This window comes from Acanthopagrus latus, chromosome 14 (genome assembly GCF_904848185.1).
Source record: "Acanthopagrus latus isolate v.2019 chromosome 14, fAcaLat1.1, whole genome shotgun sequence".
NCBI classification, from domain to species: Eukaryota; Metazoa; Chordata; class Actinopteri; order Spariformes; family Sparidae; genus Acanthopagrus; species Acanthopagrus latus.
In genome coordinates, this window is record NC_051052.1 from 17,159,988 (window position 1) to 17,181,539 (window position 21,552).

Sequence of the window (21,552 nt, forward strand, 5' to 3'; positions counted from 1 at the left end):
CTGAAGGATAGATGGTTGGTTGGACAGACAGATGGATGAATGACTTGTAGGATGGATGGATGGATGGACAGTGGGAGGGAAAGAGTCAAGTAAGGTTGGTTTAAAAAAAAATAATACCCTGAGACAGTAAAAAAAGTGTGATACCTGGACAATGATATAAAAATAATGACATTTATAAAGATCAGAAACAAAGCTGTGCACGACAGAAAACAATTATTTCTGACATTTTTAAAACTGCTTCACATAAAAAAGGAGAGAAAAAAATCAAGGCTGTCAGAAAGATATGTGTTTTGGATGTATAAAAGTGAAAAGCAACCCTGAAAACTGTTTTAAAAATTCATACATGTGTCCAAAAACATGTTCCAACCCACAGAACAAATGTACAGGGTTATGCGCTGCTTATTTATGTGGATGTAAATCTACCTCTGGATGTGACGCGTCCTGGGTAGAGTCCAGAGATGTGTCCTGAATTATGCATCGGCTCGAACACCGAGGAGCAACTGGAGCACCTCTGCAAAACATCGTGCACACGAGTGGTCGAGGCGTAGCGCCGACAGAAGGGTGGCCGCTCTTACTTATGGTGGCCTGACTCCTTCACAACCTCCGGGGCTCAGGCGGGCCAGAAGTGCCAGAGCGAGCCCTCGTACTGCAGATGGTCCCGTTCCAGCTGAGAATAACCCTCAGGCTGGCACTTCACAGCCTGTCAGACATGCCAGTCTGACACTCAGACCCTAGAATAAAAGTCGGTGAGGAGAGGAGAGGAAGAAGGGGAAGGGGGAGTGAGAAGCAGAGAGAGAGCGAGGGGGTGGTGGTGGTGGTGGTGGAGTGGGTGGAAGGACAAGACAGCGAGCTCAGGCTGGAGAGGGAGGGAGGAGCGAAATGCGGAGGACAGAAATAGAGATGGCAGGTGGGAAGCAGAGGCAGGTTGTGTGCGGAAGTGTGTGTGTTAATGAGAGTGCAGGGGTGAAGTCGGTCCAGGAAGCGTCTGACGAGAGGCAGGATAGAACTGAGACTGTGACGGTTTAGTGGATCAGCGTGTCGAGTCCAAAATTAGACGCCGAAGGATCGAGCTGAAAGAGAAAGAGCGAGAGAGAGAGAGGGAGCAGTTAGAAAGATAATGTGACGAGCTCCTGGCTCTTGAAGCCGCTTCTCATTTTTCTTTTTACAGCTTCTTTTGGACAAAGTCTTACTTTTCTAAACTGTAAAAGCCGCCGACAGACGTCTCGGCAGAGGACGTACCTCTTTGAAGATTGTTCTCACAGAGAGCGTGCTGTTCGTCTGTGAGTCTGCACCCTCATAAATGGTTAACGCCAAACCTGTCAGCCGCGTGGACAGATGAGTGATTGGACCTCGAGGCGGTTAAACCCTTCTTTTGCGAATAAAAGTGTCCGTGCCTCAGAGGCTCCAGGGAGGTGCGAGCGGAGCTGGGAGCCAGCGAACCGGTAATTGATTTGTGATGGAGGTCTGGCATGAGCTCCAAGCCCTCCCCACCTCCCCCCACCTCCCCCCACATCCCCCCATCCCCTTCTCCCCACTGGAGCTTCAGACCAACACGACCGTGCCTGATGAAATCATCGGCCTTTGACCTCCCGCGGTCACAGGTGTTTAAGTGGCTGCACGCTGATTACCGCTGGCGATTGCAATGTGCTGCTGCGGCGCGTTGGACTCCATCTGAGGACGGATTGTTATTCTGCGAGGGGGGAAATCATCATCAACAGCGCGACAACATTCAGTAAAAAAAAGAAAAAACTTCAGTATGACTCAACGGTTAATTTGCACAACAGCGTATTGATGCCACGCCAGAGACAGAAGACACTTTCACATTACAACATTAAAAGTTGCTGACACAAAGCAGTGCAAAAACACTCGAGAATAGACACTAACAATGGGTTTCTAAGATTTAAAAGGTGCATTGTGCTCTTTACTGTGCATTTTTAGACTGAAGGTTTCTTTTTTAATTGTGAAAATAGGACTTATAATATGAACTGTTTCACATCTTAACCTCTAAATATCTTGTAACAACGTCGAATGCTTCACATTATAACCTGCTAACGTTCAACATTATGTTTTGTGTCTTAACAATAACAAACTTCCTGTAATAACACGTTAACAATCTGATGCTGTGATTCTTCTCGCAGTGATTTTATACAATCCTCAGCAGACTTATAAATACTCGACATTTGGCTTTAAAATCACGGTGTGATGTCCAGCTGCTCGTCCTCTTTCACCTCTGCTGCTGTTCTAAAGGTGACGTCTGTCCATTAGCAGCAACAACAGACTGGCTCAGAAGATAAACAGTTTGCGTAACCTGACCAGTTCAGCCTGTGTATTGTTTAAAGTTCTTGTAACCGTGATGGTAAATTTGGATTTGTAATAGAGCCCTTGTGTTAGGGAGGATTGTGTTCGGTAAATCAATTAGGATTAGAGAAGAAACTTTAGTTGAGGACCAATTTGGATTGAAGCACAGAAGAAAAGACAGTTCAGCCAGCAACACAATGAGTCCATTGAGTCCAGAAGGTCTAACATAACTAACGTAACCAGTGAGAAGAACAGAACAAATGACCAAAATGTTCAAACTTTGGCTGAAAATCTCACATGTTCAGCTAAGGAGCCAATGGAGAAACAATCTGAGACTTATTTTTTGTAATTTCTTGATACAAGCTCTGTTGGAAAACCAATTTTTTAGGACTCATCGAGTCAGACAAAGACAGGAAACCCGAGGTATCACAGGCAAATTCAATTCCCTTTCTTCTTATTAATGTGTGTGTGTGTGTGTGTGTGTGTGTGTGTGTGTGTGTGTGTGTGTGTGTGTGTGTGTGTGTGCACGTGCATTTCCTTCAGCGCACGTGATTGATTGTATTGTAAGCCCATTGCACGGGAGACTTGCATGCCCGGAGCTCTCACCTTGACAAAATCAATCTCGTGTACCATAAGAAAACGCCCTTCCCCCCCGACTCCCAGCCGCTCCCTTCACTCCTCCTCACGTTTGTCCAATTTCTCCTTTACCTCGGACACTCCTCTCCGTCTCCATCTCCGTCTCCGTCTCCGGCCAAGGCAGAAGTGATAAAGAAATCACAGCGCAGGCCCGTCTTTTCCACAAGTGACAACATCAGAAAGAAACAAAAGGCGCCTTGTTTCTTGTTGCGTCTTGAAAACTTCTCCTCTCACTCCACATTTGTTGTATCTTTACATCATGGGTGTTTTTTGTGTTTGATCTCTGAGCTTGAGAATTTAAGACAACCTCGCAATAATGGCACAGAAAACGTACGGAGGCTTGATCACGCCCTCGTTAAAAATAATGAACAGAGACATTTTGTAGTCGCTGCACGACAACCAGCGACGAAGAAGCCGAGCTGCTGCCGAGATTAACGTGAGGAGAAGTCATGTTATAGAAATCATCTTTTACTGCCCTGTCAGCGGGGGCGGGTTGGAGTTCAGAACCGGATCATGTCAGAATCACTTGAGAGAGTTGTTGGTTTTATCGACGGTCGTGTCATCGATCGTGCCCCGGCTTCCATCGCTGCAAATCTCCAGTTATTGAGAGGAACGAAAATTTTTCTCCCGCCAGAACAGAGACCTTCAAACATCCCAGTCTGTTTGTTCTGAGCAAAGATGACCTTCCAGTAACTGTGTTAGCAAGTCCTTTAGAAGACGCTGTGAGAATCCTTTATACTTGGTATTGTATTGTGCTGCGTTTTTAAAGATACATGTGATATCTGAGCTGCGGACACAAAGAAAGAAAGGGCTAAATAATTAAGAATGTGTCATGGAAAGCATTTTGCAAAGTTTATAAAGTCCCTCTGAAGTCAACAACTCACAAAATTGGGAGATTTTATAAAGGAGTCTGGGGAATCGCTCTCCCTCTTCATCTCCTTGCTGTGACAGAGGTTGATGTAGCTGATTTGACTTGTAGGATGTCGGCATTAAATACAATACAGTTGTTGTTTTGTTGTTAAAAGTGCAAGTTTGTTGAGGCATCCCAGTCTCCCTTCAAAAAACAATACATTTTGACACTTGTTGCATCTGGAGGAACTTTATAGACTTTCTGAAATGCTTGTGACAACACATTCATAACTATTTGGGCCTTCTTGTTAATTCGGCAAATGTTACAGAGAAGATATTTCTTTACGTGAGTTTTAAATCGTGCAAGCCAGTAGTGAAACTCATATGACAGCTGTATGATTCGCCAAATTGCTGCAGTGGTTTTTGCAGAGCCGCACTGAGCGAATCACTTTTACGAGGAGGTTGTGCAAGAAGTTGACATTTTTGATGGGTCATTTTTTTGAATGGTTTGCGTGCTTCACATGATGAACCCACGAGTTTCAGGTTCGTGGAAAGTCTTGTCTTGGAAAGTGCAAAGAGGCTCTGCAAAGTCTCAGGGGGCTTCAGAGTGTTTATGAGAGACATGTAGCAGCAGCAGCCGGGCACACTGTCTACATTTGTCCTAAATGATAATCACATGGTGTCTGGTGAGGAAGAACCTGATTATTGTTGTTGTCGGTCACCCGTCTGACAGGATTATGACTTTAGGACAGAAGCTTAAGGTGGTGAAATGAGACACGAGGTCCTGCAGGACATGATAATTATAGTTATTGAATCAGCCGCTTTCAGCTTCATGTTTGTTTCCTGCGGAGAAGGACATACTGTAATTTACCAGCGTTGCATAAGACAGAAACATGTTCCGTCCGTGTTGTAACATCTTCTCGTTTTGTTTCTCAGCTCTCTGAACCTCCAGCACGAAACACTTTCTGTGTGCCTGCAGGTATCCTGACGTTGTGTCTTATTTCTAATTCGTGCTCTTTGTTTGCCGTCCTGCAGATTGTGGCCTTACGGGAACAAAATGCTCACATTCAGAGAAAAGTGGCTTCCGGAGACGGATCGGAGGACATACTGGAGGGCAGTGAAGCTCAACAGAAGGTCCACGGCAAGGTGAGCCTCCCCAGTAACACAGCGCAATGTGTTTTTTAACACATGGATGGACACAGTATTTTATTATTCTGTTCTACTGGCTGCAGAAGTGGAAACCATCATCTTTTCCCACTAAGCATTTGGCAGGTGCAGGAGGTGGTCGAGCTCGGTGCCGATCTAATTGGGCACAAAACCAGTGGCTCAAATTGAACTGAGCCGATTAAGAAATGCCTTTCGGTCCCAATTCCACAGTAGTTTTCTACACATTTTACACCCTTCAGGACAGTTTATAATGCTCTTCAAAACCTTTACCACATTGCCAGACACAAACTAAATCTCTTTTTTTGACTTCAAGTTGGGAAAAATATCAGAATCTCAAAACTCCATGAAAGATCTTGAGACTTGAAACGAGACGGTGAGCACAAACTATACGGTGAATTTCTTTCAATAAACATGACATGATCGTTAAATTTCCCTCGTCAAAACTCAGGGTGGGAAGCTCTCATGCTGAGATAATGTCGCGCTGCAGTACTCAGGTAGCAAGTTGTATAAATGTAGAGAATCTTGGAGATTCCTGCTTGATCAGCAAATGAAGAGATGATGGATAGTGGAAATCCAGAGGCCATATTTCCAGTTAAAACAATATATTTGACAACTCATAGTTAATGTTAGCACTCAGCTACTTGCTAGCTTACACTACCATGTGTTTACTTCCAGTGTGTTTCACTTTTAGGCTCAAATAAATGTGTCCAAGATGTGCGTTGATGTTTTTGCCATCGTATCGTGTGACACTATAAAAAACAATCACGTTAGCTAGGAAGTCGGTGAGTGCTAGCGTTAGTTGGAGAAGCTAACAGCTCATCAGTATGCTGTTTTAACTTAATATATTTAAGATTTTTACTGTCCATTGTCTTTTAATTTGAAATTCACAAGGACATAATCACATTGAACATTAAAGCATGTATTTAGAAGTCATCCAAAACATTCAAAACAAAGTGAGAGTGATATGAGACCTTAAAGTCTTATATCAAATATTGACACAATAATAAACAAGCAGATATTTACCTTGTTTAAGCGTGGATCGTGGCTTTAATATTTAATTTGTTATCATCTTCAAAGTCAAAACCCTGCACCAGTAATCATGTCTTTGTGTCTGAACCTCTGCTGTGGTTCTATTACACAGATAATTGTTGCTCACACAGTCCCGCCTGCTGTTTTAATCGTCAGTCTTTCACTTTGAAGTCTTGCAAATTAAAAGGTTTTGCTCGTATATTTGGCTTCCGAAGGTGACCTACAGTCGGGTTGAGAGCTCTCGCTGTGACCTCCGTCTTCCTCATTATGCGGGAGCGCACGTGTGCATGCACAGCTGAATACCAATTCTGCCTCTGATTATTAATTTATAGACGGGACTCGTAACGGCTCCCACTTTTTACCAGATCATACAGAACAGGCAACTGAATCAGAGCTCAAAAACAGCCAGAGCAGAGCTATGAAGTCCTTTTTTACATGCAGACAGCAGCATCTGCATCTCACAGAGGATACCTGGGCAGATCAATGAAGATGCTATTAGTTTGCCGGTCTGCTGCAGGAGGAGGCGGTGGGGGGAGGAAAAAGATGAGGAGGGTCTGCAGAGAGACGGGCTAATGAGGAGGCAGCTATCGTCTGCTCTGTTTTGCGAAGATAAAAGGAGTGAATATGAGCGTGTGTTGTTTTTATTTTATGCCCGCCAAAGGAACCGCATGCGTGTGAAATACGGGAAGATGAGAGTGAGGGCTCGTCAGTCAATGTCACTGCAGTCATAGGGACCGACAGACGTGTCAAGAGGGGGGAATGACAACCCCGATCAGCAGGATCGTCTTTGGAGGCGCGATCCTCTCCAGCTGATTCTCACGTGTCCCTGTGGATGTCATTAATGTGACCGGTGGAGAGAGGTCAGAGAGTCGCAGAGTGAAGGGAAGGAAAGGAAAGGAGGGAGGAAGGAAGGAGAAGCTCATATTGAAGTGCATATTGACCAACGGTGCTTTCAAAACCTCCGGCATTGACCTGGATCAGCCTGACGGACCGGCTAACGCAGTCCGACAGAAGCGGCCTGTTGCTTCACCACCTTCATTTCTCATTCAAGAAACATCGAGCGCTTGAGTCTAGATCACTCCGACCACAGGCTGACTGACACACAGCAGAACCTGGGTTAGCTTTTACATTCATAAAACAGTAAGAGAAGTTAAAATCTTTGTGAAAGACGGATAAATGAAACATATTTCGAGAAGGAAAGCAAGTTTCCATCACGTCCGTCAAGTTATTATAGCTGCATTGTGTTGTCTATATAAATGTAGTTGGTCAAAACAGCCTCAAAATCTTGAATCTTGAACAATATTTATCTCGGTATTTTTGAAAAATCTCCTCAAAATAACAAATATCACAATATTTTTTAACCAAATACCTTAGTATAGCAGGGATGACTGGTTTAGAAAAAAGTAGAATCGTCTGGTAAATTCAGGAGATTAGCCAGGAGAAGACAACACTCACGCTGTATCACGACTGGACAATATCCAAAATCTGAGATAATTTAAAGTCTCATATCACAGAAGTGATATAATATTGATAGATTTATAAGTAAAACTCCATTGAAACATGCTATGAATACTGCAAAGCTAATTTTTCTCAGCTGCATTGATTTTTTTCAGGTTGGCTTTGGATTTTATTGACACTAAACCTCCAGCAATGACCAGTTAAAACCATTCTGGTGTCCATTGGCATCATTTCCACAGTTTCCTTTTGTAAAATGAAGTGTATCTTGTGCCTTAAATTGTGACATTTTATCTCATTTCTTAATAATTATTCTTATTAGTGATGATAAGTATAATAATAATCTTCATTTCTACAGCACTTTTCTTCACAAAGTGACAAAGTGCTTTACACAAAAACATAAAAACCAGACACGGCAGATAAAATGAGAATAAGAGACCTGAACATGAAGGAAATTAAAACAATATAACAAAAAAAAAGCTGCTCAGAACGACAAAAAATCAAAAGCAGCATGTTTTCCCAAAAGAAAAATAAACCCTGTTTGCTCTGAACCTCAAACATGACTGTGAACAATTTTTTTTGTTTGATTGGAAAAAGTCTGAACTCCATTGTTTCTCGAAAAAAAAAAAAAACACAAGAACTGCGTACAAGTCAATATTTCCTCACATCAAACGTGTAGACACAACAATAGAAACGTCCATCTCCAAACTTGAGTTGAAACCCAAACTTTTCTTGGCTGCAGTCGGGGGTGAAGTTTGAAAAGGCCTCTTTAAATTCTCCCCATCTGGGTGCCAAACTCTGTCTGAACTCCGTCTCCTGCCTGTTATAAATTGAAACGTTCCCAGTCTTAAAACAGGTGTCTCTCCGCGTTGCCAGACTGTGAAATGGGCACAATAATGGGAGCTACTTGAATAATGTATCGTCCGTGGGACTGTTCAGACATTTTGCAACGGAGCTAAAACCTTAAAGTTGGTCCCGTTTTATGGCAGCGGCCCGCTGCCGGAGCGCCGGCATTAAAATCAGCGGTGTGATTTAGTGGGTCTTGTTCCCTGCCCGGGTGAATCATTGATCACAGGCAGCAGGCGGAGAGGCCCAATTAGGTTTGTCCTCACAGATGGATGGGCGAGGACGGGCGGCTGGGCCTGATGTAACAGAGAGACGGAGAGTTGAGACATCACTTCTGCTCAAATCTTCACTTCCACCACCCGCGCTACAATAATCACATTTGAACATAAACAGTCAGCTTTGTTATCTTAAAGAGCCGTCAGGGGAAGTGCGTTATTTAGCCGCGATGATGAAGTCGTCGTCTGATGAGCTGTTCTTGGCTCCTAACCTGCGCAAGTCACAGATCTTACCTCACGCAGAGCTGCACAGAAGCGAGAAGTCAGCGAAAAAACCTAATCATATTACCTACGCGAGTGTCAAAGCAATTTTTTTCCAGTGGAGTCTGGAGTGATTCTCATTAACCGGGTCTTTGTCACCATCCGAAAAATTCAAAGCAGAGTGACAGCCGAAGCCTTGAGCTCCTGAACTGGAAATGTTATTGGAGTGCCGATGTGTGTGACTCTCAAAAACGAGGGAAATAGCGTCTGAAGTGGGAGAGAGAGTCTGTTTATTTTTCAAGGATTGCTTCAACGAAATCAAAAAAAAAAAACTGTTTTTCATCTGGTGCATTTTCAGTTCAGTTAATGTTTCTGTTTTTCTGCCTCCTTGAGTCAGATTTCTGTTTCTGTTTACGGATGTTTTCATTAATTTTTAACAACTGTCCCCGTGTGGTTAAAACACATCTTCCAAAGAGATATCTTGTTTAAATTGTTGGTTTGATGTTTTCATGCACTTTAAAGGTACTTGAAAAAATCCAATCTCAGAAAGTTGATTTTTGCAATTAGGTAATTATACAAATTCAGAAATAGTTGTTAGACGCATTTCCATGTAAACAAGCAGTCGAAAACACTGTTTGTAGCGACTTGGAAGAAGTAGAAAATGAAATGAAACAGCACATGGAATACAAGATTACATTTGTCAACACCAACAATCTCTTCTCTTCTCGAACTACTTCAATTTTGAAATAAAACAACTTTACTGACCACATAACTTTAAATGAATGATTTATTACTTTGGGGAAATATTTGAATTAGCTTTCTTGCCACGAGTTAGCTGAGAAGATTGACACCACTCTCATGTGTGTACATTAAATATTAAGCTACCTCCAACAGCTAGTTAGCATAGCTTAGCATAGCTTAGCACGGAGACTGGAAACACTGGCAGTGCCTAGCAGCACCCTCCTCAAAGTTTGCTAATTAGTTTGTCACATCTCATTTTCTTTTCCTTAATCAAAATACTCAAATGTTTCATTTTTACACTTTAAAAACGTTGTTACCCTTAGATGGACACAGGCTAGCTGATTACCACCAATGTCCACTGTATGCTAAGCTAAGGTGGAATTAAAAGTAAAGTAAGCTAACATAAACATGAACCTAACATAGCTAATCACTGTAGCTTCATGTTTATTGTATCTATAAGCTACTTAAGCTTCATGTACAGCAAACATGAAGCTAATGTAGCTAATCGCTGTAGCTTCATATTTACTGTATAAACATGAGAGTGGCACCAATCTTCTCACCTGATTCTTTGCAAAAAATTAATATGCCTAATTACCAAAATGTTGAGCTATCCCTCAACTATTGTGGTAATTCTTAAATTGCTGGTATGTACTGTTTAATAAGAATTAAATGAATTTTGATCAAAAGAATAATGTAAATCTTCTGAGTTTTTGAGTTTAGCAGTTGTTAATTTCCAGGAGATTTTCTTGGAATGAACTGCTCGCAAGATCCCCAGATTGAGAATAATTATCTATCCCCTTTTTCTCAGTTTTGTTCCATAACAAGAGAATAAAAGTAGTGTTTAGTTCTGATGTCAAACCTCAGCTGACGTCCCCCCTGTCTTTACTCATGTCTCTCCCAGCGCCTGTCCAACGGCTCCCTGGAGTCGGCCCACGAGGCGAGCCAGGTGGTGGAGCTGCAGGACCTGCTGGAGAAGCAGAACTACGAGCTGGCCCAGATGAAGGAGCGCATGTCCTCCCTCTCCTCCCGGGTCTCCGAGGTGGAGCAGGAGCTGGAGACCGCCCGCAAGGACCTCATCAAGTCGGAGGAGATGAACAACAAGTACCAGAGGGACATCAAAGAGGTTATAGCTCGCGCATACATTTGCAAAAAAAAAAAAAAGGGGGGGAATAACAGTCGCGAAGAGAGAGAGAGAGAGAGAGACATCAAACACGGCCCAAAATAAGCTTCTATTTGCACACACTCTCACACACTTCCCTCCTCCTCTCTGCGACTGGATGTGTCGATCACACACACAATTTGAAATTTATCCTACATACTTTATAATTTGCTTCGGTATCGGTTTTTAATTTTATTATAGCATAATTTTTTTTCATATTATTATTGGGTAATTTATGTATTTATTCATTTATTTTGGCAGTTTCAGTCCGTCCATCTGTGACACCTTCTTAGACATGTTGTGATTTCAGTTTTTCTACAAATGACATGTGACTGATGTGTACTCGAGCACTCAGACACAGTTCACAGTGTAATGCGAACACAGATATGAAATAGCTAAATTAATGTCTAAAACAAGAGTTACAGCTCCAGATGATCTGAGCTAAAAGAAAAAGCTGAAATTTAAAGCAAAGTTTCCCCAGTGCAGGAGAAAATTTCATATGTGGTTTTCAGAATGCTCTGATCTGTATTTACTGTGTGTGTGTGTGCGTGTGTGTGTGTGTGTGTGTGTGTGTGTCTGCACACAGGCCATGTGTCAGAAGGAGGACATGGAGGAGCGGATCGTCACGTTGGAGAAGCGCTACCTGAGCGCCCAGCGGGAGTCCACCTCGGTGCACGACATCAACGACAAGCTGGAGAACGAGCTGGCCAATAAGGAGGCGTTCCTCAGACAGGTGTGTGACGTCAGAGCGACCGTCAGATCATCAGGATACTTTCTGGTTCTGTTTGCTTTAAAAACTGTCGTGACCATTTTTTTTTGTCAAGTGCGTCTGTAGCTCCAGGTGGCTGCTGAAATGGATCATTGCTCGTTGAAATGTCGGACATTTTTCCCAACCAAAGAAGTGGAATCAGAAAAAGAATGAAAAACACACGTGCAGCTGGTTGTGGAAGATAGTTCCCGTCAGTTAACAAAGCCCTAAAAATCTGGCCTGTAGAGGTCTGGCAACGAGAAAACCTCTTGACGTTGTGTCAAAGCAAAAAATATCAGAGGAAATTACTACTTGGGGATGAATTTTGATCTTTTTTTACTTTAATGTGAACTTTGAGCGGATGCACGTGGCCCAGTGCGATCAGGACGACGCTGCAGATCTGCTCTCTCCCTTTGTGATGATTTCCTCGTGATTCATCACGCAGCCAATTACATAAATTGCCCGGCCATAGAAGATTGAGTGACACGTTCATGAGCGCCGGCTTAAGCACCACCAGCTGAGCTGTGGAGGGATAGGAAGAAAGAAAGAAACGGCACGCTAATATTAGCACCAGTAATCACGGGCGTGTGTAGACGCTGTGAGCGCCTCTTTTCTCTGCTGCGAGGAAAACTTGCTGAGGCACCGAGCGATGACTGTGCTGGAGGAACAGAGAGACGACGGCTGTTTACACACATGCTGTTGTTCCGAATGTGCGTTTACATATTCAGGTGATGGCGAACTGGTGGCAAACTTCAGCAGCTATAAAGATATGAACAAGACGAGATATCAAGTACCCTCAATTAAGAAACAACGTGATGATAAAAGTGAGCTTTAAGAAGAGATTTTATAAGGAGGTCACTGAGTTTGCCGGCCTCAGATCTCCAGGAAGGGAGCTTCTGAGTCGAGATTCCCCTTCCTGGCTCGTGCACAGACGGCTGTAAGCACCACAATCAAGTCGACTTCAAGACCACGCTACAAAGTAAATGCTTCCAGAAGAAACCCCCTCAGAAAACATACTGAAATACCCCTTTAAAGCCGCTGGGTTTAGAGCTCATGCTGCCACACGCTAACCCGCCGTCCTCGCTGACCGCAAGATGTGTTTACTTGTTACCGTGCCAGAGGCCGAGCCGCCGGGATCTGGCCACTGATGTTTAAAGATGAGTCGATCAGTGGGTGGGGGGGTGTATGCAGGCTTGGCCGCCGGTACAGAGGAATGATGGGATGAGAGGAAAATGATGAGCAAAAAAGGCTAAAAGAGGATGGATGGAAGGGCACCTAGGGAGGATAACGGGAATAAAAACAGACCGTCGTGCCTCCCCAAGTGTCGTCTCAGTCACCAGTGAGATGGTGAAGACAGAACACATCACCGACACTCGAGCCCGGCCCAATACAGGCTAATTACTGCTTGCAGAGCTGCCAGGCCCGGTGCTTTAGGGAGCGGAGCATCTGTCGCAGATGGCAAAGGGCTGCCGAGCCAAACCTAAAAAAAAAAAAAAAAGTCTAAAAACTGATCAGAGCCCCGAGGAAGGCAGGGAGGAAAAGTCTTAACACGCAACGAGGAAATACAAGTTGTTCCGCTCAATGATCTGATATCCATCTTCATCATGGCAAAAACTGTATCCGAATGCCTAATCGGGGCAAGTGCCGGAATCTGCTGAGTTTGAAAATAAAAAAAAAAGTTGCTTGTGTCACTCTTGGCAAGCGCAGCAGCGCCGCTGCTATCCCGACTCTGTCATGGTGCTATTTTGAAGACGGGCGGTTGAGGCGCGTTGCCAGATCCTCCAGTCGGCCGGAGCCTCCTACTAAAGACGGATACACGCGGGTTCTATTTTCTGCCAGGGCGATGATGCTCTGCTGACATTCAGAAGGGAATGAAGAGGGAAGAGATTCACAGACTGTTTTTTATATTTTCACATGAACACAAATACTGTATCCTTAAATTACGTCAGCGGCACAGAAATGCAGGCTGCGTAAGCACTTTTCTTTGGCATGTTTCAGGGAGAAGCCTCTGCTCCAGCTTTATCTGGCTGCTGTTTGCTCTGACAGCACTTCCTCCATGTTTGCCTTCCATCTTGGTAATTTCAAAATAATGGGTCGTTCAATCAGTACAAACTATTCCCACGCAATAATTCATGCCGATCAGATCTACTTACTTTTCTTTCTCTCTTGCTACGATACACTGCTATCAGTTAATTCCTCCCCCCTACCTGTTGGGCTTTTAACGTGAAGGATCTGTAGGAAGTTTAATTAAGAACCGATCAACACTGAGCCAAATGGCTGCAGGAACAGGTTGTTATTTGTTCATGCCTGCCGTTATCATTTATTTGAGATTTTAATTGAAGCATTTACAGTAAACAGCACCTCGTAAAAGCTTTTCAATGGTTTTCCTTGTCGGTGACGTTGGCGCCTGCAGATGGAGGAGAAGAACAGGCAGCTGCAGGAGAGGCTGGAGCTCGCCGAGCAGAAGCTGCAGCAGACGATGCGGAAGGCCGAGACGCTGCCGGAGGTCGAGGCCGAGCTGGCGCAGAGGATAGCGGCCCTCACGAAGGTAGGAACGGCCGCGCTGCCTCCGCCGGCCGTGCTCACACATTCCCACAGATGCCCTCCTCTCTAGAGTTTTTTACTTTCTATGTGTAAGTGTGCACGGTGGTGTCATGTCATGACGTTTTTTCAACATGTCCCTCTCCTCTCCCTCGGCCACGTAGTCTGACTCCAGCTCCTCTTCCTCCCCCGATGATTATCACTTTGTTATGGAAGCTAAACTCCAAGACATGAACTCCATTCTTAGGAAGGTAGTCCCACGGGGCATCACAGCTACCGCCAACTCCTGTAGAGAGCAGATTTCATTCATTTATCTTATTAGTGTTTTGTGGCGAGCGTGTTTTTTACTGGGATTCTGCTCTGGCTGTTCTACCACCACGGGACAGCTGCATGGCACTTCTTGGCTGGAGCTCATACTTGGCAGCGCTGGAGGAGCTCTCCTCCTCTTTCATTCTGTCCTTTGGTGGCCTCCATCTTTTTTTCTCCTTTGTTTCAACCAGCTCTCTCTGCAGTCGTGCTTTAAAGATAAAAAAAAAAAAAAACGATAGACATCCATCTTTGAGTTTTTTGGGATAGAGGCTTTGGCTTGTGTCGTCGCCACTGCTTTTTTTTTTTTTTTTTTTCTCTTTGTTGCCCGCGAGGCCGTCGAGCGGTTCGTCAGCGTATCATCGTGCCCTCTTCTTTTTCTTTTTTCTTTTTTTTTTTGTTGTCCTGTCTATGCTGTGATCCATGTGTAGGCGGAGGAGCGTCACGGGAGCATCGAGGAGCGAATGAGGCACTTGGAATGCCAGCTGGAGGAGAAGAACCAGGAGCTGCTACGGGTGAGTCACGGCGGAGGCGTCGTGCCAGGGCGAGCGGCGACCGGGCAGCCACTCCTGCGTGAGCGCGACAGCTTGAGGCGACCGTGACTGATGACACTGATGTCTGATTGGTCACCGGTGACACTTGACCGCATCAGTATTTCACACACTCTGTTTGTAAAAGAAATATGATGCAGCGATGCATTACTCACACGAGTATCTTCAAAATCACGTTTCATTTAAAAATCATCCCAGAATGCTAAAAAAAATGGAAATGCGTAGAATGCTTGTTGACGGTTTGTTTATCTGTAAATACTGGTGCGTTCATTAAATACAGTCGGAAACTGTTGCTAAGAAATTTCCAGATTCAGAGCGTCCTCAGTATGGAAGATATTTCAGGTTGAAATAAAACAGAAAATTCAAAGATTATTGTTTTATTACACTTTGAGGAATAATCAGGCAGTAGTTAAACATTTAAAAGAATGAAAAATGAAAAGCACATTTAAAATGTAAAGTTACGATTTGAAAATGCAAATTGAATGATTTAAAAAAGTGACACTTACAGCGCTCAAACTGTCTAAACAAAATTGAAAATAGCAATGGAAGCAAGACGAGTGGAACATCAGAGGTGTTTTTTTCAAAAATGAGCGAGAGAAAAATGTTGTTTATCTTTGTGGTCAGCAGACATGACTTTGAAATGTGACCTTTCCACTGTGTGCTCCAGGCTCGACAGAGGGAAAAGATGAACGAAGAGCACAACAAGCGACTCTCGGACACGGTGGACAGACTCCTCACCGAGTCCAACGAGCGTCTCCAGCTCCACCTGAAGGAGAGGATGGCAGCGCTGGAGGAGAAGGTTAAAGATGGCCGCCGCGTTGAATGAAACCTCTCGGTACTAGTGAGCGTGAGAGGGAGCTCATCGTCGTGTTTCTTTCTCTTTGCAGAATCTGTTAATCCAGGACTCGGAAGGTTACAGGAAACAGTACGAGGAGTCGATCCAAGAAAAAGTAGGTCGCAGAGATCAGGGAATGATGATTATGATTTAATAACGGGGCTTTATAATGGAGAAATAATAAGGTCGACGTTAGTTTTATTTTTTATAAACCTCTGCAGTTGAATATTGATAGGGCTCCCGTACTGGGGGGGAGGTAATTAGATATATTTCATAAGCAGAAAGTATCACTCTGTCACTTAGTTTTCAGCAATATGACGATAATGAGGCCCAGCGGCTTTTGGCCGTGTCACTCCGCAGTGTTGACATAACAGCAGTATGACTAATGTACAGTGTGACGATCGTTCTCTGGAGGTTTAACATCATAGACACGTCCCGTAATCACATCTCGCCCGATTGTTTCTTCCAGTCTCAGCTGGCAGACGAGATCGAGAAGCTGAGATCAGAGCTTGACCAATTCAGATTGAGGGCAGGCTCCCTCACAGAACCCACCCTGTCACGGTAGGTGTAATAATGGTGGACTTAATGTGTATGTGGTTTCAGATCACTGGACCCTGAAAATCTCCACTGAACTTTGAACTTTTGAAATTGGCTGTTCGCTAAACTCTGCTACTATTTGATGAAGTTATAATGCCTGTAAAACTCTCTGTTCTTGCACAGCACATATGAAGTGTACACTCGCAACAGCGTCACATTTTTATTTATTATTCTTTAAACAATAGTCCTTGATTTTAGATGGAAGAAGACCAAAACTGGCATCCCATTTCAAGCATATCAACCATATCTAGTTAGCTCATTTAGCTAACGTTAGCTTCATCAGTTGGTTGAAAATGGTGTCTCAAGCTGAAGCATTTTGACAAGTTTTTGTAAAAGAGGTCTGTGAGATCTGCACTCAGAAGCTACATACTGTATATAATGCTAAAACTGAGAGGGAAATAAGCTAAATGTTCCCCCAAAAAGTTAGCATCCTCCTCAGCTGATGCTCCACAGTGGCCGTAACACCGGTCCTACTATTATGAGTATGTTGTGGAAAGATTATCATTCAAAAAAGATATAACAATAGTATCTCAGGTAACGCTGGCTTGGGTTACAGGTGTGTGAACTTCCCCTAAACCATTATTAAACACAAAGAGCTGATAACTTTGCCCTGTTAGCATCCAGCACCGACTTCCACATGGTGTTTTTATTACTACAAAAGAAATCTGGTGGCTGTAAACATGGTTTTTAGATCCAGTTCACTGCAGTTCTGGAGCACACACACAGTTAAGCAAACTGTATAAGCAAGATGGGTCCATGTCCAGACATTAGTCAGTATTTGGACACCGACTTCAAGTCAAGAATAAGGCACGGATGCTCTAAAAAAAGAGGCTTGTAGCTAAAGTTGCAACGTAGCATCTCTATTATTTTGTCCTTGGATGACATTGCCTGGCTAAGATCCAGTAGAAAACTGATAGAAACCCCAAAATTCAGCCACACATAACCGATGCAACCTAAGATTGTGTACGTATGTAACAGGAAGCGGGTAAAGTGCAGGAAAACAGATGTTCTCCCTCCAGTAGCAGCTCTGTTATTTTATCTGTCACTGGTGAGACAATTTGCTCTGCACTATTGTTAGAAACACTGGTATCGCTGCACTCTCCATGTCTATTCTTGGATGTTTTTCTGGCTCCGCTTTCATGCTGCATGGCGCTCTAATATTACAGTGCTGATGTGTTGACAGTAGCGGCAATAATATCCTCCGTAGGAAAAAAAACAATTTGCAGCCGTAGAAGCGTGCACGAGACCCGATCCTTCGCAAAGTACACTTTACACCACATCACCGCGGCTATTAGCCACGCATTAGGTATCCAGACGCGAGGATCCGATGTGTTTACTGTCTGCAGAACAGCGAACATTACCATCACAATTTTTGTTCCGTCTCATCTTTTTGTAATCCGTCTTCCCGGCTCAGTCGGAGGATATGGTTTGTTTTGTTTTTTTATCGCAGGAACACATCAGAGAAAACTTCAGGTGTAGTTTTACTGATAAAAGCCTCGTCCTCAGGTCTCATCTGGACACGTCGGCCGAGCTCCGATTCTCCTTGGGATCGCTGGCTGAAACCCAGTCGGACCACTATCGCTCGGCCAAGGTCATCCGCCGGCCGAGGAGAGGTCGGGTGGGTCTGCGTGAAACCAAGGTGAGCCACACAGTCTAACGTTTTCATATCAAACTGGTCGATCGCTGCTCTTTAGGTTAGAAATCGGCACACCCCGTAAATCTTCATGAGAACCCTGTAGGCTGTAATTTCACTCTAGTACTAAAAGTGTCCAATACAGTAATATAATTAACCTTTGGTGAAGGTGTTTAAAATCACATTAACATCTTGTCTTTTGGTCCCTGGGGAGAAAGGCAAGCGTAACACGTGATTTCAGTCTCAAAACGCCCTCATACGTTGGCGACTGAGCATCAGGGCATTTCATTGTTGAGCTTAAACCAAGAGCTCCTCATCAAGCGTTCTGCCTGCATGACAGAAAATATTACTTCCCTGAGGAATTCAAGATTAAATTAGACACTTGTAATCATCACAGCCTTGTCTTTTCTTCACAGGCTAAATCTCTGGGGGAGCAGGAGTGGCGCTCGCAGCAGCTCGGGGTTCTAGGAGGCCACCACTTCGAGAGCGACACGGAGATGTCGGACATCGACGACGACGACAGGGAAACGCTGTTCAGCTCCATGGACTTGCTCTCGCCCAGCGGCCACTCCGACGCACAAACCCTGGCCATGATGCTGCAGGAGCAGCTGGACGCAATCAACAAGGAGATCCGGTACCTGACACACAGTCCGTCCAGTGCTTTTTATAGGTTCTTTTGCTCGTGTAAGCAGGTTTGACTCGGGCATGTGCAAGCTGACCAATCAGAGAAGACTGGGTAGTAAGGAGGAGCAGCCTTAACACTATAGGACAGAATGAGAAAACTGAGTTATTCTAGTTGTAACCTAAAATAAAATCATATAGTATGTCTCCTTTAAAGGTCAGTTTCCCAGACATATTGAGTGGCTTATTTTACTTCCTGCTTCTTCATCCATTTAACTTCAAATCCAGTAATCACATGATATGTTTTTTAAGATCCTGTCCCGGAAATCTGAGCCGGTTTGGATTCCTCTGTTGCAGATTAAAACATCGCTGACTTCTGGGGGTGATTCTCTGTTGTTGGATTAATCTTTCCTCTCAGTGGATAACTGTCTCCACTGCTTTTAGGTTTCTTATCTTTGCCTTATCTCTGCACCCATCCTCCTTTTCTGAGTATTTTCAGCCAAAATCTATATTTCGTCAGTATTAAATAACACGACCCATTAAGAACAGGTCGGCTACAGAGGCAGGAAAAAATTGCGGAGAAACTTTTCAAGGTCTTTTTTTCAGCATGATGTGCCCGCCCACTCGCCACCCATATGATCAGTATTATTCTCCTACAAATATGCTAAAACATGGCTTCACATGCTGCTTCTGACCGAACTGTTCAGGCTCACTGGGAGGTATCCGTCGTCTGTAGATAAGACGAACACTTTTCTCGTATGCACTCTGCGTTTTGGGAGGGGAGTGCGGTCTGCCTCTTGCGTGTTAATGCCGTAATTATCCTGCACTGATAACTATTCATAACCCCAGGCGCAACTTTTCTTTCAAGGGCTCTTAACGCGCCTTTTGCTCTTTTCTAATTTACGTCCCCGTCAGTAAACGCTGTGCCACATTTCTTTCGGGAGGAGTTAATTCAAACCAGATGGCAGACGGTGATCGTGAATCTGAGGAGCTGAGCTTTCAGCTAATTACAATCTTGGACCCTGGATATGTTGAAGCTAATGACCTGACTTTTAGCCTTTTAATTAGTGTTCCTCATACTGTAGGTATTTAACAGGATTTGTTGGACACATCTCCGAGCGTCCACCTCCACAGATAAAGCTCAGCTCTGCAGCAGTGATACTGATGTGCTTGGAAGTTAAAGTTCTTAAACCGCGGCTGACTTTTTTACTCGCTTCTTCTCAAAGGCTGATCCAGGAGGAGAAGGAGTCGACGGAGCTGCGGGCGGAGGAGATCGAGAACCGGGTGGCCAGCGTCAGCCTCGAGGGCCTCAACCTGGCCCGAATGCACCACCACGGAGCCTCCATCACTGCCTCGGCCACCGCCTCCTCCTTGGCCTCCTCCTCCCCGCCCAGCGGACACTCCACGCCCAAACTCGACCCCCGAAGCCCCGCCCGCGACATGGAGCGCATGGGGGTGATGACGCTGGTCAGTAAAACATTTGTAACTGCCACAAACATTTTATGTAATTTCATCTTTCCATCGTTTTTTCAATGTGAGTCAAGCTGACAAAGCTTTAAACCTGACCGCTGTCTTTTTACCATATACCTGCACTCACCTGTCTCTGCATGGGCCCACATGTGTCCTACTTACCTGCAGTTTACAGTCTTGTTACATTACAAGACGGACAAACCTGCTAAAACGTCTGATGGCCAGAGGGATTTACTGTCTTTGCCTCACACAGCAGCATTTAGAGTTTGAGTATTATGTGAAGTCTGAGCGAGTACTTTCAGGGATTTATGTCTTATTTTCAGAGATTATACCCCCCTTTTTTAAGTTGCACACAAAATATGTCTCATTGTAGTGCAAACTGTGCCATATGCCCTCAGCAGCTCGTGCACAGAGCTGGGAGGTGGCCGTTCTTGTTTTCTGAGCTTTTTCTCCTTTTTTTTTCAGCATCTCTGCATGTTAAGCTGTAAAAGCTACAGAAGACAGCAAATTTTAAAGACTTCTCGCTGCATTAGATAAGCATGCAGAGGGAGAGTCGTGACTGAAGCTGTCTCGCCTCTGTCAGCTGTCACGATGCGGCCCAGATGTCGAGGCTTATAGTTTTCTCCAGAAACAGACAATAACGCCTCACAGATCCTGTCCTAACTCGCTTCGATCGGCTCTGAAATGCTCCAGATGTGACCGGCGAAGAAGAAACACGTCGCACGTGCGCCAGAAAGAGGAGGAAGAGTCTGATGTGGAATGAGGCTTTGATTTTATTGATCGCGCAAATGAGCTGTTTACCGATCTGTCTTCGTCCCTCTCTGCATCGATCCGAGCATCGATGTCGTGGTATCGGGGCGAACGCTCATGATTATCTAATGGTGTATGATATTTATGTGATTGAGCCAATTGTCTTTCATTTATCACCGACGTGGAGATCATTTCAGGAACATTTACGTTTTGTCTTTTCTCTGCCCCGACAGCCCAGCGACCTGAGGAAACACAGGAGAAAGGTACGCGCAGCCTCGCTCGTGTAGAAACAGATTTTTGGATGGATAGAAATGTGTGACTCGGTCGTGTCTGAGGGTCACGTCTCTTTGCCCCTCCGTCTCCTCAGATTGCAGCCGTGGACGAGGACGGCCGAGAGGACAAGGCCACCATCAAGTGCGAGACCTCCCCGCCTCCGACGCCGCGCACCGTCCGGATGACGCACACACTGCCAGCCTCCTCGCACAACGACGCACGAGGGTAAGGACGGAGTTTGATCGCCTTTCTGTCTCGGATGCAGATTCTTATTCTTTCTTGTAAAACGTTAGCTTGACATTCTGCTCAGTCGTCTTTAGCTGTGCCTGTTTTTTTTTCTCTCTTTGGATGATAATGAGATGGTTTACTGCCCACATAGAAAGCTTCCAATTTAGCCGCCGTTTTGCCATGAATAATTTTTTTTTTCTTCTTTTTTTTTAGCACTCGTAGAGATGATCTGGGCACTTTTTCGCATTTAAATCACAGAAGATAGCAACAGTATTCAGATTAGTCTTCAGTAACTGGCACGAATAAATAAGCTGTAAAAGGGGAAGTTTGTGAAAAGCGGCAA

General features: G+C 44.4%; 1 protein-coding gene across 8 annotated transcripts in view; it reads left to right on the top strand.

The window, feature by feature from the left end:
* ppfia2 (PTPRF interacting protein alpha 2) overlaps window positions 1-21,552 on the top strand; it is a 164,525-nt gene that overhangs the window by 124,076 nt on the left and 18,897 nt on the right. For all 8 annotated transcript variants that reach the window (XR_005078784.1, XM_037120932.1, XM_037120934.1 and 5 more), the window contains 13 exons: window positions 4,819-4,929; window positions 10,399-10,620; window positions 11,243-11,389; window positions 13,818-13,952; window positions 14,683-14,766; window positions 15,470-15,601; window positions 15,690-15,752; window positions 16,107-16,198; window positions 17,741-17,873; window positions 18,284-18,501; window positions 19,715-19,955; window positions 20,942-20,971; window positions 21,076-21,206. Coding sequence is in view for 7 of the 8 variants with exons in the window: in XM_037120932.1 (XP_036976827.1) it covers window positions 4,819-4,929; window positions 10,399-10,620; window positions 11,243-11,389; window positions 13,818-13,952; window positions 14,683-14,766; window positions 15,470-15,601; window positions 15,690-15,752; window positions 16,107-16,198; window positions 17,741-17,873; window positions 18,284-18,501; window positions 19,715-19,955; window positions 20,942-20,971; window positions 21,076-21,206 (1,739 nt within the window). In the remaining variant the exon portion in view is untranslated. The remainder of the gene's footprint in view (window positions 1-4,818; window positions 4,930-10,398; window positions 10,621-11,242; window positions 11,390-13,817; window positions 13,953-14,682; window positions 14,767-15,469; window positions 15,602-15,689; window positions 15,753-16,106; window positions 16,199-17,740; window positions 17,874-18,283; window positions 18,502-19,714; window positions 19,956-20,941; window positions 20,972-21,075; window positions 21,207-21,552) is intronic.